The following is a 25,617-nucleotide window of genomic DNA, read 5'->3' on the forward strand; positions in this document are numbered from 1 at the left end:
ACAGAAAAACACATAAATACTCACTGAAGTGTTAAGGGCTAATCAAAATAAGGTACAACATCAGTCGTTAAACGTGATTGTATTCGTGTCGGTCTTTTTTTTTTTTTATTCACGTGGCTCTATTGTCAGCTCCACTCTGCTGCATTCAAGCAGCATGAATTGCTGACGTCACGGGTCTGTGCGGGGAGGGGAGCGCGGCATCCTCCCTGGCAGCACCGGACCTGACACACTAGACAGGCAGGAGGCTCCACAGGGCCTTTGATGCCAGTTAGAACCAAATCTTAGAGCCTGACATGCAGTTCAGGGAAAAAAATAGATTTTTTTTTACATGAATAAATAACACATGGCTGGTTTTGCAGCTCGATACCTTCGAGACTGGTAACAGGCCAGTGAGAGGGAGCGTTGTTCGACTGATTCACCTCTGAGCAGTCTGCCAGGTAGGTCACAGAACATCTCTTTAGTACTTGTATTGTAGAGATGAGCCTTATCAGATTGTAAATTGGTTTTGTCCTCTGATACTGGTATAATGGATGTGTCAAATGTTGCAACTTACAGGTCCAATTTGATGACAGTTCTAAACCTGTCTGCAAGACACATTAGTTTTGTTGAATATGTACCCAGGTTTTTACTTTTTAGCTTACACGATTGTCCACAACCATACCTAACATGGGCCCCTTCTGGTCAGACTTAGCTCTTCGCTCCATTTATTAACAAAGACTCTACAGTAGGTAGTATACAAAAACTCCAAAATATATACGTTTCCATTGATGTAGCCAATTTTATTTTGATTTTTGCACTCTAATTTATGTCATATGTATAATTATTTGCTATATTGTCCATTTCAATTGTCTTGGTCAGTGCAGTGTTATATAAGGTTTCCATGTTTACGGTTCAAAAGTTAAATCAATCAATAAATCTCAATTTATCATACTATAATGGCCTACAGTGAGGAAGTGTAAAATATGAATTCTAACAAATGTTGGTAGTACTATACAATGACATATAGTGTAACTAAAAGAAGAAGAAGAAAAAAAAAATGCAATCTCCATATTGGTTAACATGCAATCATACCATACATTTCCCTTAACTTTGGTTCCTTCTGGTCAGAGATGGCAAATATGTATAACTCATAATTGACAGGTTTTCTTTTGTGCTGTGATAAAGCTTTTGCTAGCCTTTGAAGAATATGGTCTTTATTACCATCACATTAGGTAAACTTCATTTTGGAGATTAGTGTGTGTCCATTATGTACAACAACAATCCATACTTTTCGGACTGTAAGGCTAAGTAAGAACTATAATGGCGTGCCAAATGATACCACAGACTTCTTGTGAAAGCTTTGTAGCTTACCTACATTTTGACAGACTCTTGTGATCCGTCTACCACATAAATCACAACGAAGAAAGCACACAGAGAAACTGAAACTGAAAGGACTTTAAATGTGCCTTATAGTCTGAAAAATATCCTGAATGAAGCAGAATCTGAGGATCTAAATGATAAATGCCTCGTAACCCCTGAAAGACGACGTTGTCCTATTTTAGTTATTCATGCGTCTGATTATAGCAGAAATCGGACGGTGGAATATAGGATGATTTTTTTTTAATTCAATGCAGTGTCATCTCGTCTTGACAACATCATAGACACTTCTCTTTCACTTTGCTTCCTGTGTCACCCCCACCTCCCTCAATCTCCATCTCACTCTCTCTCCTCTTTCTCCGCACCAGCTGCTGCTTCGGTTCTTGAGCCACAGTGGAGAGTTTCCCTCGACCCCCCCTTGCAAAGACAGAGACAAAAGGCCTGATTCTGCCTGGCGAGCGCTGCCCCCTCTTCCTAGCCGTCCCTTCATGAAGGATTGACAGGATGGCAGGGGCTAAAACCGGGAAGCAGGGCCTGAACTAGGACTGAATCTGGAACTAAACCAGTGGAGAGGAGGGCAGAGGGGTGGGGTGGAGCAGCATGAGGGCTAACATGGCTGGGGGAGAATAGGCCTCGACAGCAAGAGGAAAAAAAGCCTAAAAAAGGGTATGGCACATTTACCTCTATATATGCATGGCTCTGCATGCTTATTTGTATGTGTGTTGGTGTGGGAATATGTGGGCATACACAAGTAGCAATCCGAGGTTAGAGGCCTGTATTTTCTTCTTCTTTCTGCTTTAAATATAAGTGACTATTGCATGCTTATGTAGTGACTGCTGCTCACATATGGGTCAGTGGAAGAAGCAGGGAGGGAACAAAGATTTAAAAGGAAGGAATATAAATATTCCCAATATGTTCTTGAACTCAACTCCATGTCTCTTGTTATGTTTCTGTGAAATGCGTTCATGCTTTGGTATTTTTGTCTGGCCTCACTTTCAGCAACATCCAAAAAAAGCCGGTTACCTTTTAACATGGGGTGGGATTTAAAGCAGTAACCATGTATAATCGAAGCGGTAAATGGGTTCTTGGTCGTCGAGCATGCAGCTCCTCCGTGCTTCTGAGGCCGTGGTGCAGTGCAGGGCTTTATGTTAGCTGTGCAGATCCAGTTCAAACCGGTTTAAGGCGAGCTGAAGGGTGACAGGAACAATGCTGTCCCTGAAATGACGAAAAGAAAACCCAGACATCTCCGCTGTAGGCCCATCCACGGGCTAACAGGGGTTTCTCTCGCTATTCACAGACCGACAAGATGAAGGACGATTTTGGGAAAGAATTCTCCCAACATCGATGTTACTCACAGGAAGTCAGTGCTGTCTGCGGCCTATCTCTCACCCCTCCTCCCCTCTCTCTCTCTCTCTCTCTCTCTCTCTCTCTTTCTCTCTCTCTCTCTCTCTCCCTCTCTGACACACATAATGTCTATAGCCTCTCAATCTGTCGGCTGCTAGTTTGGGTGACTTATCAAGGACAATGACTTATCCAGGATGAAACCAAAACCTGTAGTCTACTAGCCTTTGGATAGGCAGATGACGGACTGTGTTTTGTGGATTTGTTAATGTATGAGGATGGATGTAGGCAGTACGGACCCAGGCAGATGGGTGAGATGGACATTATTTCAGATTAAAATGCAGCAAAACTGTCCAGATAATGAAGCCATGCATTAAACATATGTTGTGGAACACGAAGCATGTTTTTTGTTGTTGATATATATTGAGCTTTTTTCTCTAATGCTGCACAGCCATTTCCATCCCTCGCTCTTTCGTCATAACCCCTTTATTCCTTCCTCACATGTCTCGGACTATTACATCGAAATTGTCAACATCCTCTCCTAGAATTAAGACAAAGATCTTGGAGGAAAAATGTTTGCAAATCGAACCAAAATTTCTCTAGCAAACATAAATGTCTGTCTAAAATTGGTTCACAACCTCAGTATCCTTTGCTTGGTTTGCTTTGTCATATATACATGAGCATTGTTGTTGAGTTAACAGACACACTGTCCAACCCTTTTTCTGGAAGTACAATTACATACATCTACAAGTATACATAGCACAAGCCAGATAGATAAAGTGAATCATTTTGGACCTCATTAAATTAAACATTTCCCTACATTTCACAGGTATTTTCCTCAGTGAAGAAGCGGGAACATGGGAGATATGAAGACACCAGACTTTGACGACCTATTAGCTGCCTTTGACATACCTGATATGGTGGATCCCAAAGCTGCCATTGAATCCAGCCACCCAAATCCCCACGGAGGGCAGCATAAGCCTTCTCCCAGTGGGTCTAACACCAATGGAGGTGAAGCCCATAACTCATCAGCTGGACATGATATTGGCATCAGTGTTATTGTTCAAAACATCAGAAACATGGACCCATCTAAAAATGGTAGTTGTTGGTCTGAAAAGAGCAAGGATTTATTCACCAAAGCCCTTGTCCAGTCTGTAAGCTGTGGCAAAAGCAGTAACAATGGCGTGTCTTCCAACCAATTAAAGAACTTTCAATGTCCTAAGACAGGCCGGAAGACTACAAAAGGAACACGGAAATCAGTTACAAAGTCATCCCCTTTGAATCAGTTTAGTCCCATCTCTAGTCCTGAAGAGTTAGACGAGGAGGAACAGATTGTAGAAGTAAATGATCCAGAGGAGACAAAAGGTCTGGGAATAAACCAGACATCTAAAACGGTGGTGGACAATTTAAAAGCTCCATTATTGGCACCACGCTTAATAACCAAGGACCAAAACAACAAAAAGAACTCATTGAAGTGTCACTCCTCAACATTCAATTTAACTAAAGAGTCACCAAATGTAACATTCCATGCGTTGCAGAACGCCGAAGAGGTGTTAAGGGCTGAGAATGAATGTAATACTAATACAAAATCTGAGATCTCAGCCAAACTTTCTTCTTGTATAGCAGCAATCTCAGCACTAAGTGCAAAAAAGGCAAGCCCTCCAGATGTCAATAAAAATGCTATCAGAACTCTGAAAAGTTATTTTGTAGCAGATGAAAGTGTAGACACTTCTGAGTATTCAGTTGAAGCAGAACCAACCTTGGAGACGGCAAAAGGAATGTTATCAAAGCAACCAGACAGCCCAGGAAGTACGACAAGTGAAAGTAGCAGTAAAGGCTCGCTAGACGCGCTTATCATTCCAAAGGTAAAAATAAAAACGATCAAGACCTCCTCTGGACATATCAAACGCACAGTCACTCATGTGCTTCCAGATTTTGACCTTGATGGCTTGAAAAAGGATGACATTTTGGATGGGCAAACTGCAGTGGGTTCAGGCTCAATTCTACCATCTTCCTCGATGTCCCCTTCAACTGCTCCTGTTGTCACCACAAATGTGGGAACACCGGTAGAAAAAAACAAGCAAATGACAATTAAACCAGTTGCAACTGCATTTTTACCAGTATCTGCTGTAAAGACAGCCGGATCTCAGGTAATCAATCTAAAGCTTGCCAACAACACGACAGTCAAGGCAACTGTAATTCCAGCTTCCTCTGTTCAAAGTCCCAGAAGAACCATCCTAAAAGAAGCTAATGCTAAACAGAAACAAACTATCATAGTGCCAGCATCCAGCCTGACGAACGCCAAACGTGTTCCCCATGCAGTAAATCTAAGTAACCTCAATATCTTTCCTCCCAACACACAAATATTAATGTCCAGTGTTCTGGAAACCTGCACACAATCCACACTTCGACAAGTTAAGCCCGCCAAGAAAGTTGCAAATGTTCAAGCGGTGAACAGTTCTCAAGGCACTGTTGTGGATACGTTTAATAAAATCATCAGTGGCATAAACCCTGTTCCTGTTTATGTTCCGAACCTCTCACCACCAACTTCAGCTGACATCACGCTCCCGTCTTGTGGTTACAAATGCCTGGAATGCAGCGACTCATTTGCTCTTGAGAAGAGCTTGTCCCAGCACTATGAACGACGCAGTGTCAGGATCGAGGTTACCTGCAATCACTGTGCCAAAGTGTTGGTGTTCTACAACAAGTGCAGTCTTTTGTCTCACGCACGAGTACACAAGGACAATGGAAATTTTATGCAATGCTCACATCTCATACTAAAACCTATTCCAGCTGATCAGATGATCAAAAGAAGAAACTTACCAACAGGACAATCCGATACCATCATCTCCTCTACCGTAAAGAATTCAGAAGGCAAAGCCCAATGTAAAGGACCCCAAACTGTTATCTCAACCCTGTGCAGTGTTCCAGTTGGGTCGGTAATTTCTATGGAAGATCATGGATTAAAACCCATGCACACCGACGTCAAATGTTTAGAGTGTGACAAAATATTTCAAGATGACAGCTCGCTAGCCCTGCACTATCAACAAACACCTGACTCAAGCAATCAGGTTTGTTCAAGTAAGCATCACATTCCTGTTCAGAATGACAAATTTCATGAAATTGTTTTCATTTCTTTATAGAAATCTTGCTCCTCCTGCCAAATGCTTCTTCCCAATCCGTGCAGCCTTCTGTCACACCAGCGAATCCACCAGCACAAGTCTCCGTACATTTGTCCGGAATGTGGTATCAGCTGCAAGTCACTTCACTTTCAGTCCCACATCACAAAAGACTGCTTCCATTACACTCGCCAAGTTGGATACCGGTAAATTTGAACGAAGAGAAAACTTAAATTGTATTGTCACAGTTCCAACGTTAGAGCTATCTTTCAACACTGTTAAAAGGAAATTGTCCCAATGTTCTCTATTGTGCATTGTTCTTAATACAAGTGCCACTTTCATTGTCACTTTTTAATTACAGTCATTATTTTTTACATTACTTTTGACTAAAAGTGCTATTATTAAGGTCTTCTCAAACCTTTATAGCAAAATGTGAAATATTAAACCGATAAACACTTCATGTTGTCCTACTTTTCATGGGCACATGATATGAATAATTTTCTTTTTTTTCTTTCACCAGATGTATGCACTGTAGCATGATCTTTGCTGAAGTTGCAACTCTAAAATCCCACATCCAGAGCTCACACTGTGAGATCTTCTACAAATGTCCTTTATGCCCGATGGCCTTCAAGTCTGCAACGGGAACACATTCCCATGTGTCCACGCAGCATCCTCGTGTGAAGGCAGGAGAACCCAAGTATGTCAACCTGCCTTAACATTTACATTAACCGTGGAAACCTTAAAATAATCCGCTGGCTTTATTTGCGTAATACAAATGATTTGCTTAAACAAATTTATGCTAAGGCTCTAACTCCGGTCTCCATAAAGCTAAAATCATATTTATGGTATATTATTTATGACCAATGGATTTAGCTTTCCCAAAACTTTTGTTTTTCTTTTTTAAATCTGGGGACTCAAAACTGCCTCTATCTATAACTACTGGTGTTTAGGTTATCACAAGCAACATTTAAAAACTTTTCATAAGGCTCAGATTTTGAAACTCCTTTTTACATGTATTAATATATTAAATGAAATCAACATCTTACATTCCAAATATTTACAATGAAACTGGAATGTTCCTCTCCCCGATAACCCATTGAAGTAGATCTTCTATTAAAGTAAAACTAACTTTTTGTTTTTATACAGTTCATTTTTTTTATCTGCCTGAATACTGTTTGATGAAAATGTTTCTCAACAATGTTTTTTTTTAGATTGAACCAGAACATTATTTACCTAACCTTAGTCCCTAAATTAACGTTACAATTCATGTCATGTGATATTCTCAACCAATACATTGTTGCCCTTCCTCTGCTGCGACTAATTTTCAAAGTTAATATAATTATGAAATCACAGAAAATAAGCATAACGTTTATTTATATAACCATACGAAATTAAAGAAAATAGGTATATGTATTCTGCTACTTCAATTTCTCTTCTAAAATTGAACACACCTAATGACAATGTGTGCTTTTACTTTCCCCTCTCAGATCGATATATAAATGTTCCATGTGTGATACCGTGTTCACACAGCAGTCCCTGTTATTCGCACATTTTGACCAGCATGTAGCCAACCACAAGGTTCCAGTGTTCAAGTGCCCAGAATGTTCCATCTATTATGCACAGAGGCAGGTCATGTTGGACCATATCAAGGTAGGCTGGACATTATTTGACTTAAGAAAAAAAAATGGGCATCACCAGCATGAAGTGTTTGTTAACCAAATGTTTTTGTTCCAGGATAACCATGGAACTCTGAAGTACTTTGATGGCGCCTCCAACGTCGATATTTTCCTCCCACTTAGCTCCAAGACAACAAATTCAAACGGCCCGAGCCAAGATGATGACAATGATGGCGTGAAGGTAACTTGTTGCAACAGGGACGGTAAGAAACAGAAATCCTCTGACAATAAAGAAGGGAAGAAGAAGCCAGCGAGATCAGGATACACGTGTGGAGAATGCAACACTCTCTTCAACCCTAAAGAAGTGTATGTGGATCATATGAAGCGGGAGCATAAAAAAGTGAGCAAGACTTATAATACAAACACGTGTCCATTTATGAATCATGTTTGCTAATATAGTTCACTTCCCATGTTTTAGGTGCTGAAGAAGAACCCGTGTCGACAGTGTGAGAAGTCCTTCAGTTCCTCCCACAGTCTTTGTCGACACAACCGGATCAAACACCGGGAGCTTCGTAAAGTGTACGTGAGAAGGTTTTACATCAGTTTTATTAAAACTATTATAAGGAATAGATATTAACATGTTAAAAAAAACTCTATCTGACATGCATTTCACATCAACAGACACTGTCCGACTCAGACTTACACCAAAAGAACAGAGCTGGATCAGCAGACCCTGATGATGCACAGAGCCAGCCAGCATGATAAGAAGACCGAAGACTCTCATGTTGAGATTGCTACAGAGGAGAAGGGAACGGTACTTATTTTTTCTTAAAATACTATATATTGATCACACAGTTGTTTAGCAACTTGAACATAAATTTCAATGGGATTTGACTTTTCTGTTCAAAAACACCTCACTGCACTACCCATTACTAACCAACTGGTTTACAGACGTGCAGTAGTTTTCATCATAATACTAATCTTGTTGAACATAACCACACCCACACCATGCTGTGATTGGTCAATCATCAAGGTTTGTCCCCGCGCACCATCAATCCCGGATGTCTCCACTTCCAAGGAACTCGTTGTATAAACAAAGCGGGCGTGATAACAGCTGGCTGGAGGAGGAGTTAAGCCATTATTACGTCATAATGGACTCTCGTAACCTCTCGTTCGCTCAGACTTAAGAGCAACTTTATGAAGTAATAAGTTGAAAACATGGCCATGATGAGGAACTTACTGCATCTTGGAGAGGAAGACATTTCAAACATGGGAGTGAGTCAGGAGAGTTGGGTTTTCTCATTAGTTATCCAAACTAATGCAAACTGTGTGGAGATGGGCTGGTGTTTTAGTTGTGATCATAAAGCCCATTAAAGCTGGTCAATTTGAAAAAAAAACCCTGCATTTGCAGACTTTTAATTGCACTTTTTTTCAATAACACATATACAATACTGCTTAGTGACCTGCAGAGGGCGCTACCGTTTCAGGTAATAGATGGTTTCACTTGATCAAGAACCTATAACAGTCTTGGAAACATAGAAACCTTTCTCAAGCCACTTATGCAATCTAACATTAGAAGCTTGAAGGGGTTAAAAACTTTTTAACATTTCCTGTTTGAATTTTTAGACTCAAACTCCAAAGAGGAAGCAGGAGGAAGACAAGGGTTCCTCGACCCTTAACATGAGGGACTCACAGCCTCTGAAGAGACTGAAAGTGAACATTCCCAAAATCCACAAGTGCGTCGTGTGTGGTTTTACCAGTGAAGACGTCGCTGCTTTTAATAAACACATTTTTCAACACAAGTCGAACGGATCGTCGTTCCAGTGTCACGAGTGTGGACTGTGCTACACCTCCTACCGGTCACAGGCCCGACACCTCTTCATCGTCCATCGTGTGAAGGAGCCTCGTGGCGGCAGAGATAATGAGAGTCGGAGGGAGAACACGCTGGATGTTACAGATGAGAACATGGATGGGATACCAAACACAAAATGCAAAGTGTGTGCGAAGGTGTTTGAGACAGAGGGGAGCCTAAACACTCACATGAGGACACACGGCATGGCCTTCATAAAGGCAAAGACACTGAACTCAGCTCAAAAGTAACAATTACAAATGATCAACATCTTATAGTGCGATGCTCTACATGCCAACATGAATTTATATCATTAAATTACACTTCAATGATTCAAAAACAATATTTTCAGAGAAAACAGATGCTTTTATACAGCAGGACTTGAATTTTTTTTAATTTATTTGTGGTAGATTATGTTTGTATCAGGGTAGATTAGTCCATCAGTGCTCATGATGCTGCTGGTTTCTTAATTCATCTGGAAGGAAAGAAATAAACATACTTATAGATTCCCTCGAGAATTGCGACATTTTATTTTACTTTTTTGGCAACAGCAGCAACATTTGAAACTCGTATTTGCTCCTGTTTAGATATGTAAAGATTTGGTTAGAACTAATAAAAAAAAATGATGATGATGTGAGAATGCTAAGCAATTGACTTAATTATAGATTTCACATCTTGTGTGTTTATTTTTCTACTTTTTTGGTTTTTAAGTGTATGGATAAATGTTGTGTGGCTGGAAAAAAATGCTTCTCAGAATGTAAATTAATATTCAAACGAACCATCTCCAAAACTATCCGTTCTATTACCAATAATGGCAAAACTTCTGTCAATAAAATCAAAATATATTTTGTGTGGCTTCAGTGTAAGAATTGATGGTTGGTTTTGGCTGTTTTCTTATAGACGTATAGTAAATAAAATGCACATCCCAAACTATGGAGGATGACATAGTATTGATTTTTTTAACCGCCTGAAAGGTGTTTTAATTTGAAAAAAAAAACCTTAAGTAGATTTTTTTTTTGTTGGTCTTTTTTTTTCTATTTTAGTTTCCCCATCATGGGTTGTCACAGTAAGTCAAATTCATGATAATTCCAGACATTATGCTTTTTTTTAATCACCAAATTGGTAGTGCTGATGGGCTGTTCAAGCGTCATAAAGAAACTTTTTTTTAATAATATTTTTCAGCTCAGTAGGTGGTGCCATCAGTTAAAACAAAAACAACAAGAGGCATTCTAAGCAGTAGTTATATAATATTTTACCTGTTAAGTGTTATTATGAAAAGTAATATTCTTCTGTATATTGCACATTTACAGCCGATTCTAAACACTGTTTAAAAGACAAATCAAAAGAGTATGGCGTTTCATAATTCCTTAAAAAAAATCTTGAATTCCATCTTGTTTTAACGTACAATAATGAGTACTTATTTTGGTCAGTGGTCCATTTTATGAAGCCTTATCAACAGTTACTTCTCATAAATACCAGTTTGTAGCTCAAGTGTGCCCCCTAGTGGTCAACAATGAACAATATACATGCAAGTCAATGTTCATATTTCAATTGAATTCACTTATTTATTACATATAATGTGATTGTCAGTAAATCCAAAGAAGAAGATTGGTTTGGTTATAAGAAGATACAGTATTTACACCAAGGCTCCCATTAGAGTGGGAGCAGAGCAATTTATAATCATAGATCTACTTGTAAAGTTTCCACTTTTGTAAAATTGATTGTTTTGGGGGATTTAAAGACATCTGGACGCTTTTTGTCAAGCTTTTATCCTCATGTAAGTGGATCCTTCAACACCTCCTTTGAAAACCTGGTTGTGATATTGGCTGTTGTCAAGTCAGTTTTCCATTCCAACCATGAAGAATTAATTTGACACAGTCCAAACCCTATTTAAACACTTTGTGTAACGTGTCTTGAGCTCTGAGTATGATGGCAGTCAGTCTGATGGTGCTGCTGCTGTCCACTGGCTGTATCACGGCACTAAAGGAGCAGGACAAGAATGAAAAATGCCTAACGGATACCAACAGTTTCCTATTGGAACTGGAGCAGGAGAGACCGAAGGAGTATGCAGTAGCCAGTAGGTGTTGTTGTACCTTCTGTTTCAGGGCTGAACTTTCTGGTTCTTGTTCAAATTGATTATTTAGTTAGCCTTAGGGATGCCTAGATAAATCCCCAAATACACATGTTCAGGTTCTTATGAAAATGTATTCTTGATGTAGTCTTGCCTCTTGTCATATTAGTGCTTTAAAATTAAATCAGATATCCAAAGGCAGGTGGCCAAAAAGTCAGATACCAATCCATACTAGCCGTACTGAAAAACACAAATTGAACTGGTGTGTGTTTACAGTGTTTGACGCTTTTGGAAAGTTGGGTAGCAATGTAGAAGGAGGGAATGTTAACCAGCCTGGCCTACTGCAACAGTGTCGCTCTGCCCGTGGGCCTTCCTTCTCTGGAAAATACTGCCAAGTGTTCCTTAAACAGGTAAATCATGCATTCCCAGGATCTATAAAAATGAATCTCGATTTCCGACCTTCTTTTCTCAAAGGGAGTGTTTCAGTATTTTGTGGGTATCTGCGTTCCTGACTCTTGTACAGACGAGGATGTGCAACAGATGGCCGTGGACGGTAATTTAAAAGAGGGAATATTTTAAGTTTTTAATGTGTCATGTGGTGATATGTCTAATATTTTTTTTGAATTCAAGAGAGACTTCAGTTTGGGACCACTCTACTCATCCCTCCATTACCCTCCGTCTTCATTAATCAATCATCTCAGCAGTTAATCACGATTCATTGTTTGCCCAGCAATGTTTCCCCAGACACATCAGAAGTGGCATGCATGTAAGTTGTCAGCCAATTTCCGGGTCAGAAACTTTTGACTCATAATACTGCTCAGGATTGTCGGTATGATTTTCTTCATGGCAAACTATGTAACTCCTTTTTTATAAGTCCTGGGGAATCCTTTAACTTAAAGGGCAACTAATGTGAAAACCCACATTTACGGACTTATTCACATGTATCAAATGTTGAAGTCTTCACACATGACCTCTTTAGTCTGATCTTGAACAAGTATAAATTAAATAATCAATTTAATGGGAGTTTAAAACCATCAATGAAACCCCGACCGACTAACTATTATCTTAAAGACTGTTCAAAATATATTAACTTATTTCCTGCTTTTATTCCCCTACAGTTTTGTTTGCTGTACAATCTTAGCCCTTCCTCTTGCTGCCACAATATTCACAGCCATGGGGAGATGGCAGAGGAGCAGAAAGGTTTTGCCAACAGAGGAATCGTCCTGTTTGAACACAGGACCCACTACTTACGGTAGCACGACAACTGATGATTCATCGTTGAGTTCTGAATGTGGGGAAAAAGTCAATCGTAAGTTTCGTGACACTTGCTCAGTTTGGGAGGTTGAATAATTTGTTGTTTGACGTAGAACACGCCATGCAGAACCTTCCGTGTTTTCCTGGGAGTGTTTTGCAACACTGTCTTCAGGCCTTCTCCTTGCAGACGACCACGCAGGGGGTCTTGAGTATCTCTGGCAACGAAGAAAGTTACTCCTCATTAAATGGTATTCGTGTCCTCAGCCTGTTATGGATCATGTGTGGACACTCTGTGCAATTTCCTGTCATTAACAACCTTGGTAGGTCAAATGTGCTTTACTTATTTAAACTTAACACCCTTCATTTAAGTTTAAATGACCTTCAATATCGCCATAGATAACTACAAAAACTGGAGGAACACCGTAGAAAGGAGCCCTCTACATGTTCTTGCTGTCAGTGGACCTGTCTTTCTGGCTGTTGACACTTTTCTCCTGCTTAGGTGAGGTTAAACAATAAACAACTTTATACGGATGGATGGATGGATAGATGGATTGATTGGGTTGGTAGTTAGGTGGGGTTGGGTGAGAAGGTAGGTAGGTAAGTAGGATGATTAGGTGGGTGGCTGGGTAGGATGGTCGGTCGGTAGGAAGGTAGGTTAGTGTGTGGTTGTTTAGGATGTAGGTAGGTTGGCAAAAGTCCATCCAAATTTAACAAAATAATCTTTGCTTTACATACCAGTGGTCTACTCAGTGCCAGGACTCTTCTAAGATCGATCCATCGAGCAGAAGATACACTGAGTCCAAGTTTGATTGTAAACTACCTTCTCAAGAGATTTACGAGGTAATGCAGAAGGTAAAACTTACTTTTGTTGTAGTTCATGATGTAATGTGATCATTAGTCTTAAGCATAATAACTATAGAACGGTTTAACAGATTTAAATTATTCAAGATTGGACAAAATCACATGACAAATTCTAAGTGAAGTTACATTAATTTGTTATTCAACAATGAGAGTAACAGCTACACCAGCTTTCCAAACTCATTTACTGTGTTGTGGAAGTATGTTCTAGAACTGCTACCTTCTTCCCCAGGAAACTAGTTTTCAAATAAATAAAAAAAGTATCTTATTTTATCCAAGAAAATGAATTTAAAACAATAATGCTGCATGCACGTCTCTACATACTTTTTTTTTAGTTTCCTTTGATTCATTTTATCTTGTTCATAGTGTTATCCTGGCATTTTGCTGCCCCAATCAGAGGTGGTGAGAGAGCTAAGCTAAAAGACAAAGGTCTTGGCATTCTGGCCTTTCCATTCCCCTACACTCATCTATTATCATGAATGATGGGATTGATCGAAGTTAGTTTTCTTTGTAGGGTGATTCTGCTCAGTGTCCCCCCTTTTGAATTTTGGATTAGACTCTTTCTTTCAAAGATGGGGATAAAGTAAAAAATTACATTTGTTTTCTTCCTCAGAATCCAGCCTCTTCATCTGTTCATCATGTGTCTGACCATTGGTCTCATCTCTGTCGTCCAGTGGGGGCCATACTGGTTCCCATTTATAAACACGCTGCTCGATTGCAAAGCCTACTGGTGGGCCAACCTTTTCTTAATTAGCAATCTCCTTCCAGTTCATGAAATAGTACGTCTACCCAAATCAAAATCTGACTCTATATTGATAAACGTGTGTTAATTTATGGTCTCATTCTACAGTGTATACCATGGACATGGTACCTTTCTCTTGACTTCCAGTGCTACATCACCACACCAATGCTGGTCTACATCTACAGGCTGTAAACACGTTTCAATCGATACCATGCATGCCTTTGTGTAATCCCAATCAACATTATGTTTCCTTTGATGCTCAGAAACAGACGGGCGCTGGTTGTAGTGGCCGGAGTTCTGATGTTGTTGACCGTTCTCAGTGGTTCTGTGATAACCGCGCTCATGCACCTGCCTGTCTTCCAGCCTTCAACACTGTAAGTCTCACCTGATGGTTGTTTTTTTCTTCTTACATTTAGATATTCAAGTGATAGTTCACACAACATTCCAATCATTTTCTTCTCACCTTCAAGTGTTGGAGTGATAGGCAGAAATTTATGTCCGTGGAAGGCCGTGAACGGTGCCCACTTTTCTTTGTCCAAAAAGAGCAGTTCACGACCATCATATGGACATACATTTCTGCCTGTAAATCCAAAAAGACACAAATTATTCTGAAAATAATCCCAACAGTTTAACATGAAGGTCAAAATCACATGACAAATTGTATTTGTTATTTAACAATCAAAGCAAAAGCTACAACAGCTTTCCTACTTCATTTACTGTGTTGTGCAAGCATGTTCTAGAACTGCCACCTGCTTCCACGTGAAACTAGTTTTCAAATAAATTAAAAAGTATCTAATTTTAATGAATACATTTATTAAAATTAGACATATTCCTCTGAAACCAATGCTTAGTCAACATGAGGGTGAGTAGAAAATGTAATGAATCTGTATTTCTTCCTCACACCATTATCAATATATGTATTAATCATAACTCGTTAACATCATGTGAAAATTTGGAAATCCCAATTTTATCTTCCAGGTCATCACAGAACTATGTCTTGTACTACTATGTAAAACCGTATACGCGATATGGACCATTTCTAATTGGAACACTGACTGGTATCTATATGACAACGAGGACCAGCAAACTTGTATTGAAAAAAGTAAGATGAAAGATTATTTTTAAGAGTGAATGAAGGAAAATAATCCTTTTTTTGTTTTTTCTTTTAGTGGCAGACAGCACTTGGTTGGTTCTTGTGTCTTGTGAGCATGGCGCTGGTGGTAGGATTGGCCTTTGTGCTCAGAGACACGCCTACTGGTCCCTCACTGAAACATGCTCTATACCAGGGACTGCACAGACCTGTCTGGGCTCTTGCGGTCATGTGGATCATTCTTGCTTGTGAAGAGGGTATTGGAGGTGACCAAACATTATTATAATATTTTTAGATGTTAAATAGTTTATCATTTTTATTACATGTAGGACTGGTTTTATGATATCACATTTTTGTGAAAAATATTGACAGATATTCCGAAGAAAAACAAGAACAGACGATATAGAATACAGAAAATAAAGAAATAAATGGGCAGATCATATGCCAAATGATGTATTGAAATGAAAGCCTTTTTTATTTAACCTTATTATGCAATGGTACACTTGAAATCATACACAGTTTTTGATTTTTTTTATATTTACACGTATGATCATAAAATCTTTACCTACATTAAACATTTAACCTACATTAAACATCTTCAGTAATAATCATATTTTAATAATCGTACACAAACTTTGTTTGTATACATAAAACATCTACAATCGTAGAATTTTCAACTACAAACTGCAGTCAAACATTTTTAGCTGTATTCAAAAAAAATTACTAATTTCAGTTGATCAAATAAGAGGTCTCAAAAAAAATGATCTTAGTATTTCTGACAGACACATAAGGACTTTGGCAATACTAAATTGGATTTTTTTTTTCTCTAACATGAAATAGAACAAAGATTTTACAAAAAAAAGTGGATAGAATAAACACTGCATTAATACCTATGGTGGATTTTCTTGTCAAGGTTTTGTTCAGAGCTTTCTGTCGTTGGGTTTCTGGACTCCACTTGCCAACATCAGCTTTGCCTGTTACCTCACACATCCAGTCTTCATCATTCTCTACATCGGTTTACAAGAGACCCCCATCCACTACACCAACATCAACTTTGTAAGTGCAACACTGGCATGGCGTGCTTCGTGATAACTGGTATGAATTTAAATGTTAATTATGTTTCCTCTTGAAGATGTACATGTTCCTGGGTCACCTGGTTCTCACGCTTGTTGTGAGCTTTGTGCTGACGCTAATGGTGGAAAAACCTTACGTCATTCTTAATTGGGGTCGAACCACAAGATCAACCGTTTGAATATTGTCTTCTCTCCCTTCTCCAATAGAAGTCTGACCTTATATCTGTACAATAAATAGATGATATTTATTCAGTTGTTATGTCTGTCTTTTGTTTTTGATCATTTTTGGAACCTACTTAAAGGTGAGTTTTTCAACAAGTTCTATTCATGGTCATAATATGTGAAAATAAACTTTAAACACAAACAGGTCGCATGCCAGTGAGTCGTTGCGAAACTGAGAAAAGGCAGGTTATTAGTAATTATTGTTTGATTGGCTTGAGAAAATCAAGGATAGCTCCATCATTCTTTTAAAACAGGCAAGCCTGTAATAACATTGATAAGGCAAACAGGGACTAAGATTCATATTAAACCCAGAGAATCCTAATCTGATGTGTTTAACTTATATAATGGCTGGTGAGTCAGAACCAGTACATGGCCGACTACGCTTTCCCACCATGCCTGAAGTCCTCCACCATCGCACCCTGCCTAAGAAACCTTATATGTCCTGTCTCAACGACTGCTGGCCAGTCACACCAGTAATGATGAAATGCCTTGAAAAGTTGGTCCTTGGGCACATCATGTCACTCCTGCCAAAAGACCCACACATGTTTTTGCTTGCAGGGCAAATAGATCCACAGAAGACGCAATAGCTACGATTCTCCATGCAGCATGGTCCAATCTAGAGAAGCAGGGGACCATAGTCCTTTGTGGACCATAGTTCAGCTTTCAAAAACCATCCTTCCTTACAAACTGATGGATCTAGGAATTAACAAACCCCACCTGAATTTGGATAAACAACTTGCCTACTTGGTTGGGAGTAGGCCATCACATATGTGACAGCCCTTAGCCTCAGCACTAGATCCCGAAAGAGCTGCATGCTGTCCACTCTCAACACGCATGACTGCACCTCCACCCACCAAAAAAAACATCATATTGTTTCATTCATGGAAGTTTTTGGACAACACTAAATTGGTGGGGTTCATCTCTGCAACAGATGGGTCTTACAGAGATAAGGTTGGAAATCACACTGGTGAAGGGAGAATAACATAATCCTCATGACAGAAAAGACCATGGAGCTGGTGATTGATTACAGGAGAAAAAAGACACTTTATTATTTGTTAATTATCGGCAGGGATTGTGTGGAGCAGGTGTTGTACTTCCGCTTACTGGGTGTTTACATAGAGGAGGGCCGGACTTGTAGCCTTAACAGTGTGGAGGTCCTCCAAAAGTCCCAACAGGCTTGCTCAGCAGAGGTTGGATGTCAGGGCTTTGTAGCAACATCCACTGTGAGGCTGATAAAGGACCTTGGCATCAGCGGAAAAGTCATTAGGGAGCTATCCAGACTGACGTAGCAGAGTAGCAAGTGGCTCTGGCTGAAAAGGAAACACCCTAATTGATCTCCAAAGTAAATAGGATGGGCAGATGCAGAGGATGGTACTTCTGGTATGCCAGAATGCTCCGCTGAATCTACTGGAAACATTGGTGAAAATAGGACCCCACTTGACAACCCCTCTTAAGTGTCTGTCCAGCCGTCTCAACATCACAGTGCATGAGTATTCCACTTTTTAGTATGTGGTCAATGCAAGCCTGGCTCAGGGAGTAGGACAGGTGTTGTCTTGCAGAGTATCTTGGTAATCGGACTTAACATCATGGCATGTGTCTTTAAAATGTATTATCTTGTGTATTTATTTATTATCTTGCTGGCCTTTCTATGATTATTACTTTTTCTACATACTTACTTACATACTACATATCCCTTAAAATATCCAGGTATATGCAGAATAATTACATACTACTACTAGATAATATCTTGATACTTTTTAGATAGTTAAGATAGATCTTATGTTCAGCTTCTGGATGATTATGAAGGATTTGGAATTACTTTTTGGGCCGGATCTTGACAAGATCTTGAAATCCCCACAATTAAACCAGAGACCCGATATTGATTTTCTACCCTTGTGTTGTCTCTGGGTCTAAGTGACCTTAGCTGTGTGATGTAAAGATCAACATAGATTAATTATTTAATTAATATTTTCTTGATTTCCAAAGTGTTAATTCCATTTTCAAAATGGAATAAAAAAATTAAAAACTTATTGACAGCGATAGGATGTCAAGAGAGTTTTAGAAAACAGTGGGGAAATGTACCCAGTTTACATAAACATATTATTAAAAAATATTAAAATGTATTGAGTGAGAACAGGTGTGCTAAAATCCTCTGGTGAATTGGGCAAGAATGGCTGAGGGATGTTGGATGTTGCTGCTGTTAACAGTTGTGAGCTGTGCTGACTTGAAAATCCCAAAATGAAAATCTCTGACAAATGCACGGAAGTTAAAATGTATTCCTGTTGGAATTAAACCAAAAATTTCAAAAGAATTTGCCCTTACCAGTAAGTACATATTTAAATTCCTGAGGGTTGCTATTAACTTGCACCAGTCTCCCTACTACTTTGACATTTTTGATTCTCACAACTGCTGCTCACTGGATCTTCTCTCTTTTTAATTATGTTAACCACAGAGATTGTTGTGCATGAAAATCCAAATTCATCAAAATTCATTGAATGACGGATTCACAATTTGTGACACTAAACAACTAATTTAAGTATGGCTTATACGTATAGTGTATAATAATTTTTAATATAACAATCCTTTTATACATCTGTGCGATGTCAGTGAGAACTCTGATACTGTTTTTGAGAAGGCCCAGACAAGAAATTTACAGAAGTTGTGTTTTATTTTACATCTGATGACAAGAAGGGGGAATCTTTGGAGGTGTTCAAAGCCACGGAGAACACCTAGGACGAGAAATAAAAACACAACGTCATGGTCTTGTTACATTTCATTACATACAAACAACGGTTCAGGACCAGAGGAGAGAATTCTTTTCAGGCTGTTGCTCCTAAGCTTTGGAACGATCTTCCTCTCTCGTTGCGCTTGATGGATCTACTGACTCCTTCAAGAAACATCTTCAGACGTTTTAATTTGTTCAGGCTTTTCCTTGATTTTCTGGAACTCCTGTTGTGTTATCAGTTTTATCTTGATCTTTAAAATATATACTTTATTGAATATTGTTTTGATTGTTTAAGCGCTTTGTGACCCTGGTCTGGAAAAGCGCTATACAAATAAAAATTACTTACTTACTTACTTATACTATGATAACAATGTTGCCACATTCACTTGCATTGAAACAACACACAACGATAACAATCTTGCTACATTAACTTAATACAAAACAACACACAACAAAGTAGTTTACAATGTAACTGAACGCACATTTGATTGCTATTATACAACGGATATGCAATAAGATGATCAGTATAATTGTATTGATTTAGTGTAATTATCGATTATTTGTCATCAATATTTAGATAATATGAAGACCGAGGTAAACAATTCATACCTGTTCGAGGCTGGTAGTCTCCGCCTTGCTGCGTCACCTGAGTCAACTGAGCTGCGGAGACTCTGACACTACCGAGGAGAATGACGCTGGAATACGGAACATCATATATGTCTGATGAAACGTTTGACTTCTCCACCTGCCTGAGAGCATCACTGTTTAACTACCATCTGTGACGTACACACCTTGAACACTACGTCGATGCTGTCAACCAAAAGTGTTTGGAGACTATTTCTGGTTCACGCGATTCTATTTTTTATTCTTCTTCTATAACACCCCTAATGAGAAAAATAACACATTGAGACATTGGGGCCTTAAAAACCTAACATTGCCATTTTAAACAAACTGACTTTAAGATTTTTATTTATCCTTCTTCCGAGCTAGTTGACTAGTGCGCATGTTGGGTCAAACTAGTTCACAAGTAAGGCACAAAAAAGCTCACTAGTTTACCAGTGAGTGTTTCAACCTTCACTAGTTTACTAGTAAGGCACAAAAGGGTTCACTAGTTACCTGGCTTTCCATGAGGGCTAATCTAGCCAATCACTGAAGCCACCACGCAATATTAGCCAATCAGAAGCCAGATGAGGCGGGTCTATCTGTCAGTTAGGCATCTCTACTGAAGCAGGTAGAAAGATCAGCAAGTGGTTGAGTAATCGTAACTTAACAACAACATGTGCCTTTATTATAACGATGATCCTTGTTTGATTGGCAGATACACTGGAACTGCGCCCAGAAAGGTATGAAGAGAACCACTGTAACACAGACCCAGACAGTCCCACTTCATCCCTCAGTCTTCTCAGCAGGATCTGGTGATCAACTGTGTCAAAGGCTGAGGACAGATCCAAGAGAACCAGAACAGTGTATTGACCCGAATCAGCCGTTATCTATACGTTAGATACAGCACTGAAGGAAGACCACGGGGAAGAGACAGGCTCAGTGACAGCAGGGGTTCCACACAAAGGGGGAGAGATTTTCTATTTGATCAATTTAATTTTGTCAATGAAAAATCTCAACAATGCATTGCTGTCAGCTTCACAGAAGACAGGCGTGAATTGAGGAGCAGGAGACATGAAAGAATTGATTGTGTGAAACAACACTTGGGGTTTTTCTTATTTGCTGCTACCAGTTTTCTGATGTAATCAGATCTGGCAGTTTCTACCATCTCATTGTAAGACATCAGATCCCTGAGGTGAAGTCTGTGTACCTCAAGTTTAGTGGACTTCCAGAGACGCTCAGTCTTTCAACAAAGTCTCTTCAGACTCAGGAGATCTTCATTTGTCCAAGGGCACCATTTTTTCTGAATTTTCAAGTTCGATATAACAGGTGCCACTTGATCCAGTATTTCAACACACTGATCAGTGAAACAGTAAATTAAACTGTCCACGTTAAGGCAGTCATCAAAGGAAAGAGGGTCAAACATAGCAGAAAAACTGTCTGCAGTATCGGCTGAGATGACACGCCTCTGAGACCTAACTTTCAAAGGCTTAGGTTCAGGGATGAAGTCCAGATTAAACAAGACAAGAGAATGATCACTCAGATGGACATCATGTACAGATACATTAGAAATGTCCAGGCCAAGAGTAAAAACTAAGTCTTAAGTGTGGCCTTTTTGATGATTGGGTTCAGAAACATGTACAAAATTAAAGGCTTCAGTTAAAGTTAAAAGTTCTTTAGCAGAGCAAGATGTGACGTCATCAACATGAAGATTAAAGTCTCCAAAAATAAGAACAGATTCCATTTGAATAATGGAAGATAGGAAGTCACGCAGGACCAGGCGGGCGGTAGATTGACACACAATAGAACCTTGTAGAACCAACCAAGATCATCTGAGACTCAAAAGAAGTTAATTCCTGAGTCTGAATCACTTTTCAAGAACAACTCTCTCTAAAAACAACAGCTAAACCGCCCCCACGACCAGAGAGGCGAGGCTTCCCCAGGACAGCGCACCCTACTGGACAGAGTTCGTTCAGATGAATGAACTCTTCCTCTCTCTGCCAAGTCTCAGACTGACATAATAAATCTAACTTTTCTCTTGTAAAGAGATCATTTAGAGAAAAGGATTTATTAGTAATAGCGAACATTCAAAAGTCCCACGTTCAGCAACGATGACATCACTGATGACACCGCGTCACTGACAGGCAGGCAGAGCGGGATGTTTTGAAGAGAACAGCAGCGGTCACGTGGGTGACAGCTGTATCCTAAATTCTAAAAGCCGAATAAAAGTGAGGAGATGAAATGTCTTACCACCTTTCGTTGAGGTCCGGGCAGACGGCAGCGCTGACATGTCATCACACACTTCGATGAGAGGGACGTTGATCAAACATCGATGACGTCAGAGTTTTTCCGAGCGATCGCGACTGCGCATCTCATCCGAACCTGTACTCCGGATCTCCTCGAACTCTTGTGGAAATCGCCCGGTACCCGAGAGATCAACCGATACTCCATTCCAGTCCGTGTCGGAGGAGGAAACAGGCTCACAGGATGTTGGTAACTAGTATGTATTTTAATCTTCACTAGTGTAGTGAAATATAAAACTACTTGACTAGTTCACTAGTGGACTTCATTTAGGCTTAACTAGTTAACATGTCAGAGTTTTTGGGACCAACTAGTGAACTAGTGTGTTTTTTCCATGTGATATCAAGGATATGGAATAAATCCTCACTTGGCTTTCCTTAGGGGGAAGAGAGTGCTGGGGTTTTGTGATATTGTTGAGTACAGAGAAAAGTAACTTTTGATTATCTTTATTGGGGATCAGACTGGAGTAATAATGGGTTTTGGCGCTGGCTATGGAGTCCTTATAGTTTAATATGTGATTATTGTACATGTACCAAAGTAGATCAGAAGAATCTCTGGTACATCAATCGAAGCTTCAGACAGATCTAAGAGCAAAGGCACCTGAGTGTCTATTCCAGCAGAAGTGATAAAGATAGATCTCTTCTGCTTCCTTACATACTGTTTTCTAGGCCAGGTTTTTTTCCCCGTATGTAGGTGGTCATACTCAGATGCCCAAAAACAAGACGTCCTTACATCGGAGGTTCACAGGAGATATGAAACAGAAATGTTCTGTCCTTCACATTTTTCCTGAGGACAACTACAACTTTTATAATTGCAATATTTGAGAGTTCCCTTACTGGATGTGTTTTACGACCTTTCATGAAAAATCCATGAGAAGAGTAACTTAAAATAATTGCTGCTGACATCTGAAGCTCTGTAAACAGAAGGTGAAATCTTTAGTGAGGAGCAGGGAGATGTTGTCCATATGGATGTTAAAATCACCCAGGAGTGGATTTGTTCAGAGTGGAGAAGTTGGGTTTTTGCCATGTCTCAGTTAAATAAAAAAAGTAAATCTTATGGTCCGTCATGAGCTACTGGATGGGATGTCCCTTGCCAGTTAGTGATCGGATGTTGAGCAGTGCGAAGTTGAGTGCGGAACCGTCACAGCTAATGGTGGTGTTAGCCTGCCGGGCTAGGTGGTCTAGCACAGAGTAGTTGACAGCCTGGGTGGAGGAGCATGGAGGACGACTAGAGCAGGACCAAACTGACTTCATTGTTGCTGGGTCTCGATTTTGGTGATGGTGGAAGTGCCGACGGGACCCTTGGTGGATATACAGTATATCCGGTGAGGCTTGTAGGCTATGTCCGGGTGCAGATGGAGACACTCCGGTGGAGATCCATGCAGGTGCAAAAAAAGGTGGTGAGTATTTCAACTGACCCATCACTGCAAGGTGAGTAGGCAGTAGAACCGCCGCAGTCAGCAAGCTGCGGTAGTTAAAATAGGTTTGTTCAGCTGAAAAGAGTTTTTGCCAGCGAACAGCAGCATTAAGTTGTGTCGGTGTTAGAAAGTTAAAAGAAGTTTGTTGATTTGTAAACTTCAGCCTTTTTTACCGGGTTTATCTGGTTTACTGGCAAGCAGTGCCAGAAACTGGCACAAGCTTTCACCCCAATGGAAGTGAATGCTATTGTCTTTTTACTTATTTCCATCCGAAAAAAATGTTGGAGACTCCTGCTCCAAGGGACTCATTTTGTAAACAAAGCGGGCATGATTACAGCTCTCTGGAGGAGGGTGAAGCAATTATTACGTCATTGTGGACTCCACTTTCGTAACCTTTGCATAGATTTCAGACAAGGGAGAACTTTAGAAAAATAATAACTTAGAAACATCGTCATGATGAGGGACTAACTGCTTTTTGGTGGCTTCTGCTTGTTTGACCAAAGTTACCCTTTAAATGAGTTTACCCTTAAATCACAGTAATTGATGTTTTCTGTGTCCTTGTAAAGCGGTAAGTGGCTCTTGGCCTTGGTGGTGGGATTTTATTATGCTCTTATAGATGTATCAGATTAGCCTGTGAGAAAGGCAATGGAGGTGCTTTTCATTTATCTCAAACTTCTGTATTGAATTCATTAATTCATTAACAACCATTTTATCCCGGGGTCGGGATTGCAGGAGAGGCAGGGGACACCCTGGACAGGACGCCAGTCTGTCGCAGGGCACACAAAGACAGACAACCATTCACACGCGCTCTCGTACCTACGGACAATTTCACAAAGTTCTCAATTAACCTCTGTCTGTTTTTGGACTGTGGGGGCTAACCGGAGTGCCCGGAGTACACGGGAGAACATACAAACTCCACACAGAAAGGTAGCCTCGGCCTGGAATCGAACCAGGAACGGCCTGGAAAGATAGACTGGCGACCACCTGGAGGACTGGTTGACATCTCTGTAAAACCATGTGTTTTGCTTTAAGATTTTGTACCTGTATTATAATGAATACATTCATTATATAATATACAAGTAATGGTTTTATGAAGAGGCCAATATAAATTACAAAACACACACATTGGTATATGTTTTTTTTAAATCCAAGAGTTCCTCAGATTAAAAAACAAAGGTTTCCCCCGAAGGGTTGTTAGTTCCCTGAAGGGCAGATAGCTTCAACTGTCAAGTGAGGTGTTGTGTTGACCTAAGATGTAGATGTTAGGTAAGAGTTGTCAGGAAATTATGACTGATTACTTTAAAGTCATTCCTTATTTTCTTGACTTGTGATCACATTAAAGCATGCCACTATTTAGTCCCTAGAGACACATTTAAATTTAACACCAGACTATTTACTTACTTACTTACAAGATATTATCTTGGGCACATTCTCGTTTGTTTGGTATGTTGATCTGATGAACTGTCAGTTTGTCCAAAAGGAATGAAAAATGAAAAGACATATAAATACAGGAACCCGCTTTAAATATTTGTGAGTGATGGTTGAAATGTACCCACTCACTCACTGCCACTCTCTAACACTGTATTCTAATGTATAGTTTTTTTTAATTATTATTTGTAAATATGTTTTTTTTAAACTATTTTAATCAATAAATCTGAAGTGTGTAACGGGTCGTTTATTCACCGCTTCAAGTCAAAGAAAATACAAGCTTCAAATAACGATCGGACCAGACCCAATTCTCCTGGCGACTTCACAGTTTGATAGCCCCGGGCAGAATGGTCTTGAGCTGTAAAAACCTCGCTCTATTTAAGTCAAATTCCCTGACTTGTTCCTCGTGTGACCGATCCCCCACAAAGGGAGTTCCTATTTTGTCTCCTTTTAATAAAATTATTCAAATGTTCTCGGGCGGGGGTTACCTTCTCTTTCTTCTTTCGCTCCTCCTCTCAGGGGTCTATCTTGTTTTGTTCTTTGATAAACAATTTA

The 25,617-nt window shown here is 39.7% G+C and overlaps 2 protein-coding genes across 3 annotated transcripts; both read left to right on the forward strand.

Annotated features, from left to right (window-relative positions):
- Window positions 1-260: 260 nt before the first annotated feature.
- Window positions 261-10,462, forward strand: znf532 (zinc finger protein 532). 2 transcript variants are annotated; one of them, XM_087790641.1, is made up of 10 exons: window positions 261-437; window positions 1,725-2,022; window positions 3,527-5,768; window positions 5,841-6,022; window positions 6,337-6,513; window positions 7,304-7,466; window positions 7,551-7,832; window positions 7,911-8,011; window positions 8,114-8,246; window positions 9,059-10,462. In XM_087790641.1, the coding sequence occupies exons 3-10, from the start codon at window positions 3,555-3,557 to the stop codon at window positions 9,530-9,532; spliced, it is 3,726 nt and encodes a 1,241-aa protein (XP_087646767.1). In that variant the 5' UTR covers window positions 261-437; window positions 1,725-2,022; window positions 3,527-3,554; the 3' UTR covers window positions 9,533-10,462. The 2 variants fall into 2 exon arrangements, with proteins under 2 accessions (XP_087646767.1, XP_087646768.1); XM_087790642.1 differs by lacking the exon at window positions 1,725-2,022.
- A 748-nt stretch (window positions 10,463-11,210) lies between these two features.
- oacyl (O-acyltransferase like) lies at window positions 11,211-16,548 on the forward strand. Its single transcript, XM_087792264.1, has 15 exons — window positions 11,211-11,358; window positions 11,629-11,762; window positions 11,827-11,905; window positions 11,983-12,118; window positions 12,471-12,661; window positions 12,720-12,926; window positions 13,003-13,105; window positions 13,345-13,446; window positions 14,078-14,243; window positions 14,315-14,394; window positions 14,470-14,580; window positions 15,185-15,308; window positions 15,376-15,562; window positions 16,210-16,352; window positions 16,429-16,548. The coding sequence occupies exons 1-15, from the start codon at window positions 11,211-11,213 to the stop codon at window positions 16,546-16,548; spliced, it is 2,031 nt and encodes a 676-aa protein (XP_087648390.1).
- Window positions 16,549-25,617: the final 9,069 nt, after the last annotated feature.

This window comes from Callionymus lyra, chromosome 5, assembly GCF_982586985.1.
Source record: "Callionymus lyra chromosome 5, fCalLyr1.hap1.1, whole genome shotgun sequence".
In the NCBI taxonomy this organism is placed as follows: Eukaryota; Metazoa; Chordata; class Actinopteri; order Syngnathiformes; family Callionymidae; genus Callionymus; species Callionymus lyra.

What these genes read in the sequence shown, in the direction of transcription:
- znf532 (XM_087790641.1), top strand. Translation starts at nt 3,555, where the DNA reads ATGGGAGATATGAAGACACCAGACTTTGACGACCTATTAGCTGCCTTT. An exon ending in CACCTGACTCAAGCAATCAG is followed by an intron (nt 5,769 to 5,840) that starts GTTTGTTCAAGT and finishes ATTTCTTTATAG; the next exon opens with AAATCTTGCTCCTCCTGCCA. An exon ending in TCATGTTGGACCATATCAAG is followed by an intron (nt 7,467 to 7,550) that starts GTAGGCTGGACA and finishes TTTTTGTTCCAG; the next exon opens with GATAACCATGGAACTCTGAA.
- oacyl (XM_087792264.1), top strand. Translation starts at nt 11,211, where the DNA reads ATGGCAGTCAGTCTGATGGTGCTGCTGCTGTCCACTGGCTGTATCACG. An exon ending in GCAAACTTGTATTGAAAAAA is followed by an intron (nt 15,309 to 15,375) that starts GTAAGATGAAAG and finishes TTTTTCTTTTAG; the next exon opens with TGGCAGACAGCACTTGGTTG. An exon ending in ACTACACCAACATCAACTTT is followed by an intron (nt 16,353 to 16,428) that starts GTAAGTGCAACA and finishes TTCCTCTTGAAG; the next exon opens with ATGTACATGTTCCTGGGTCA.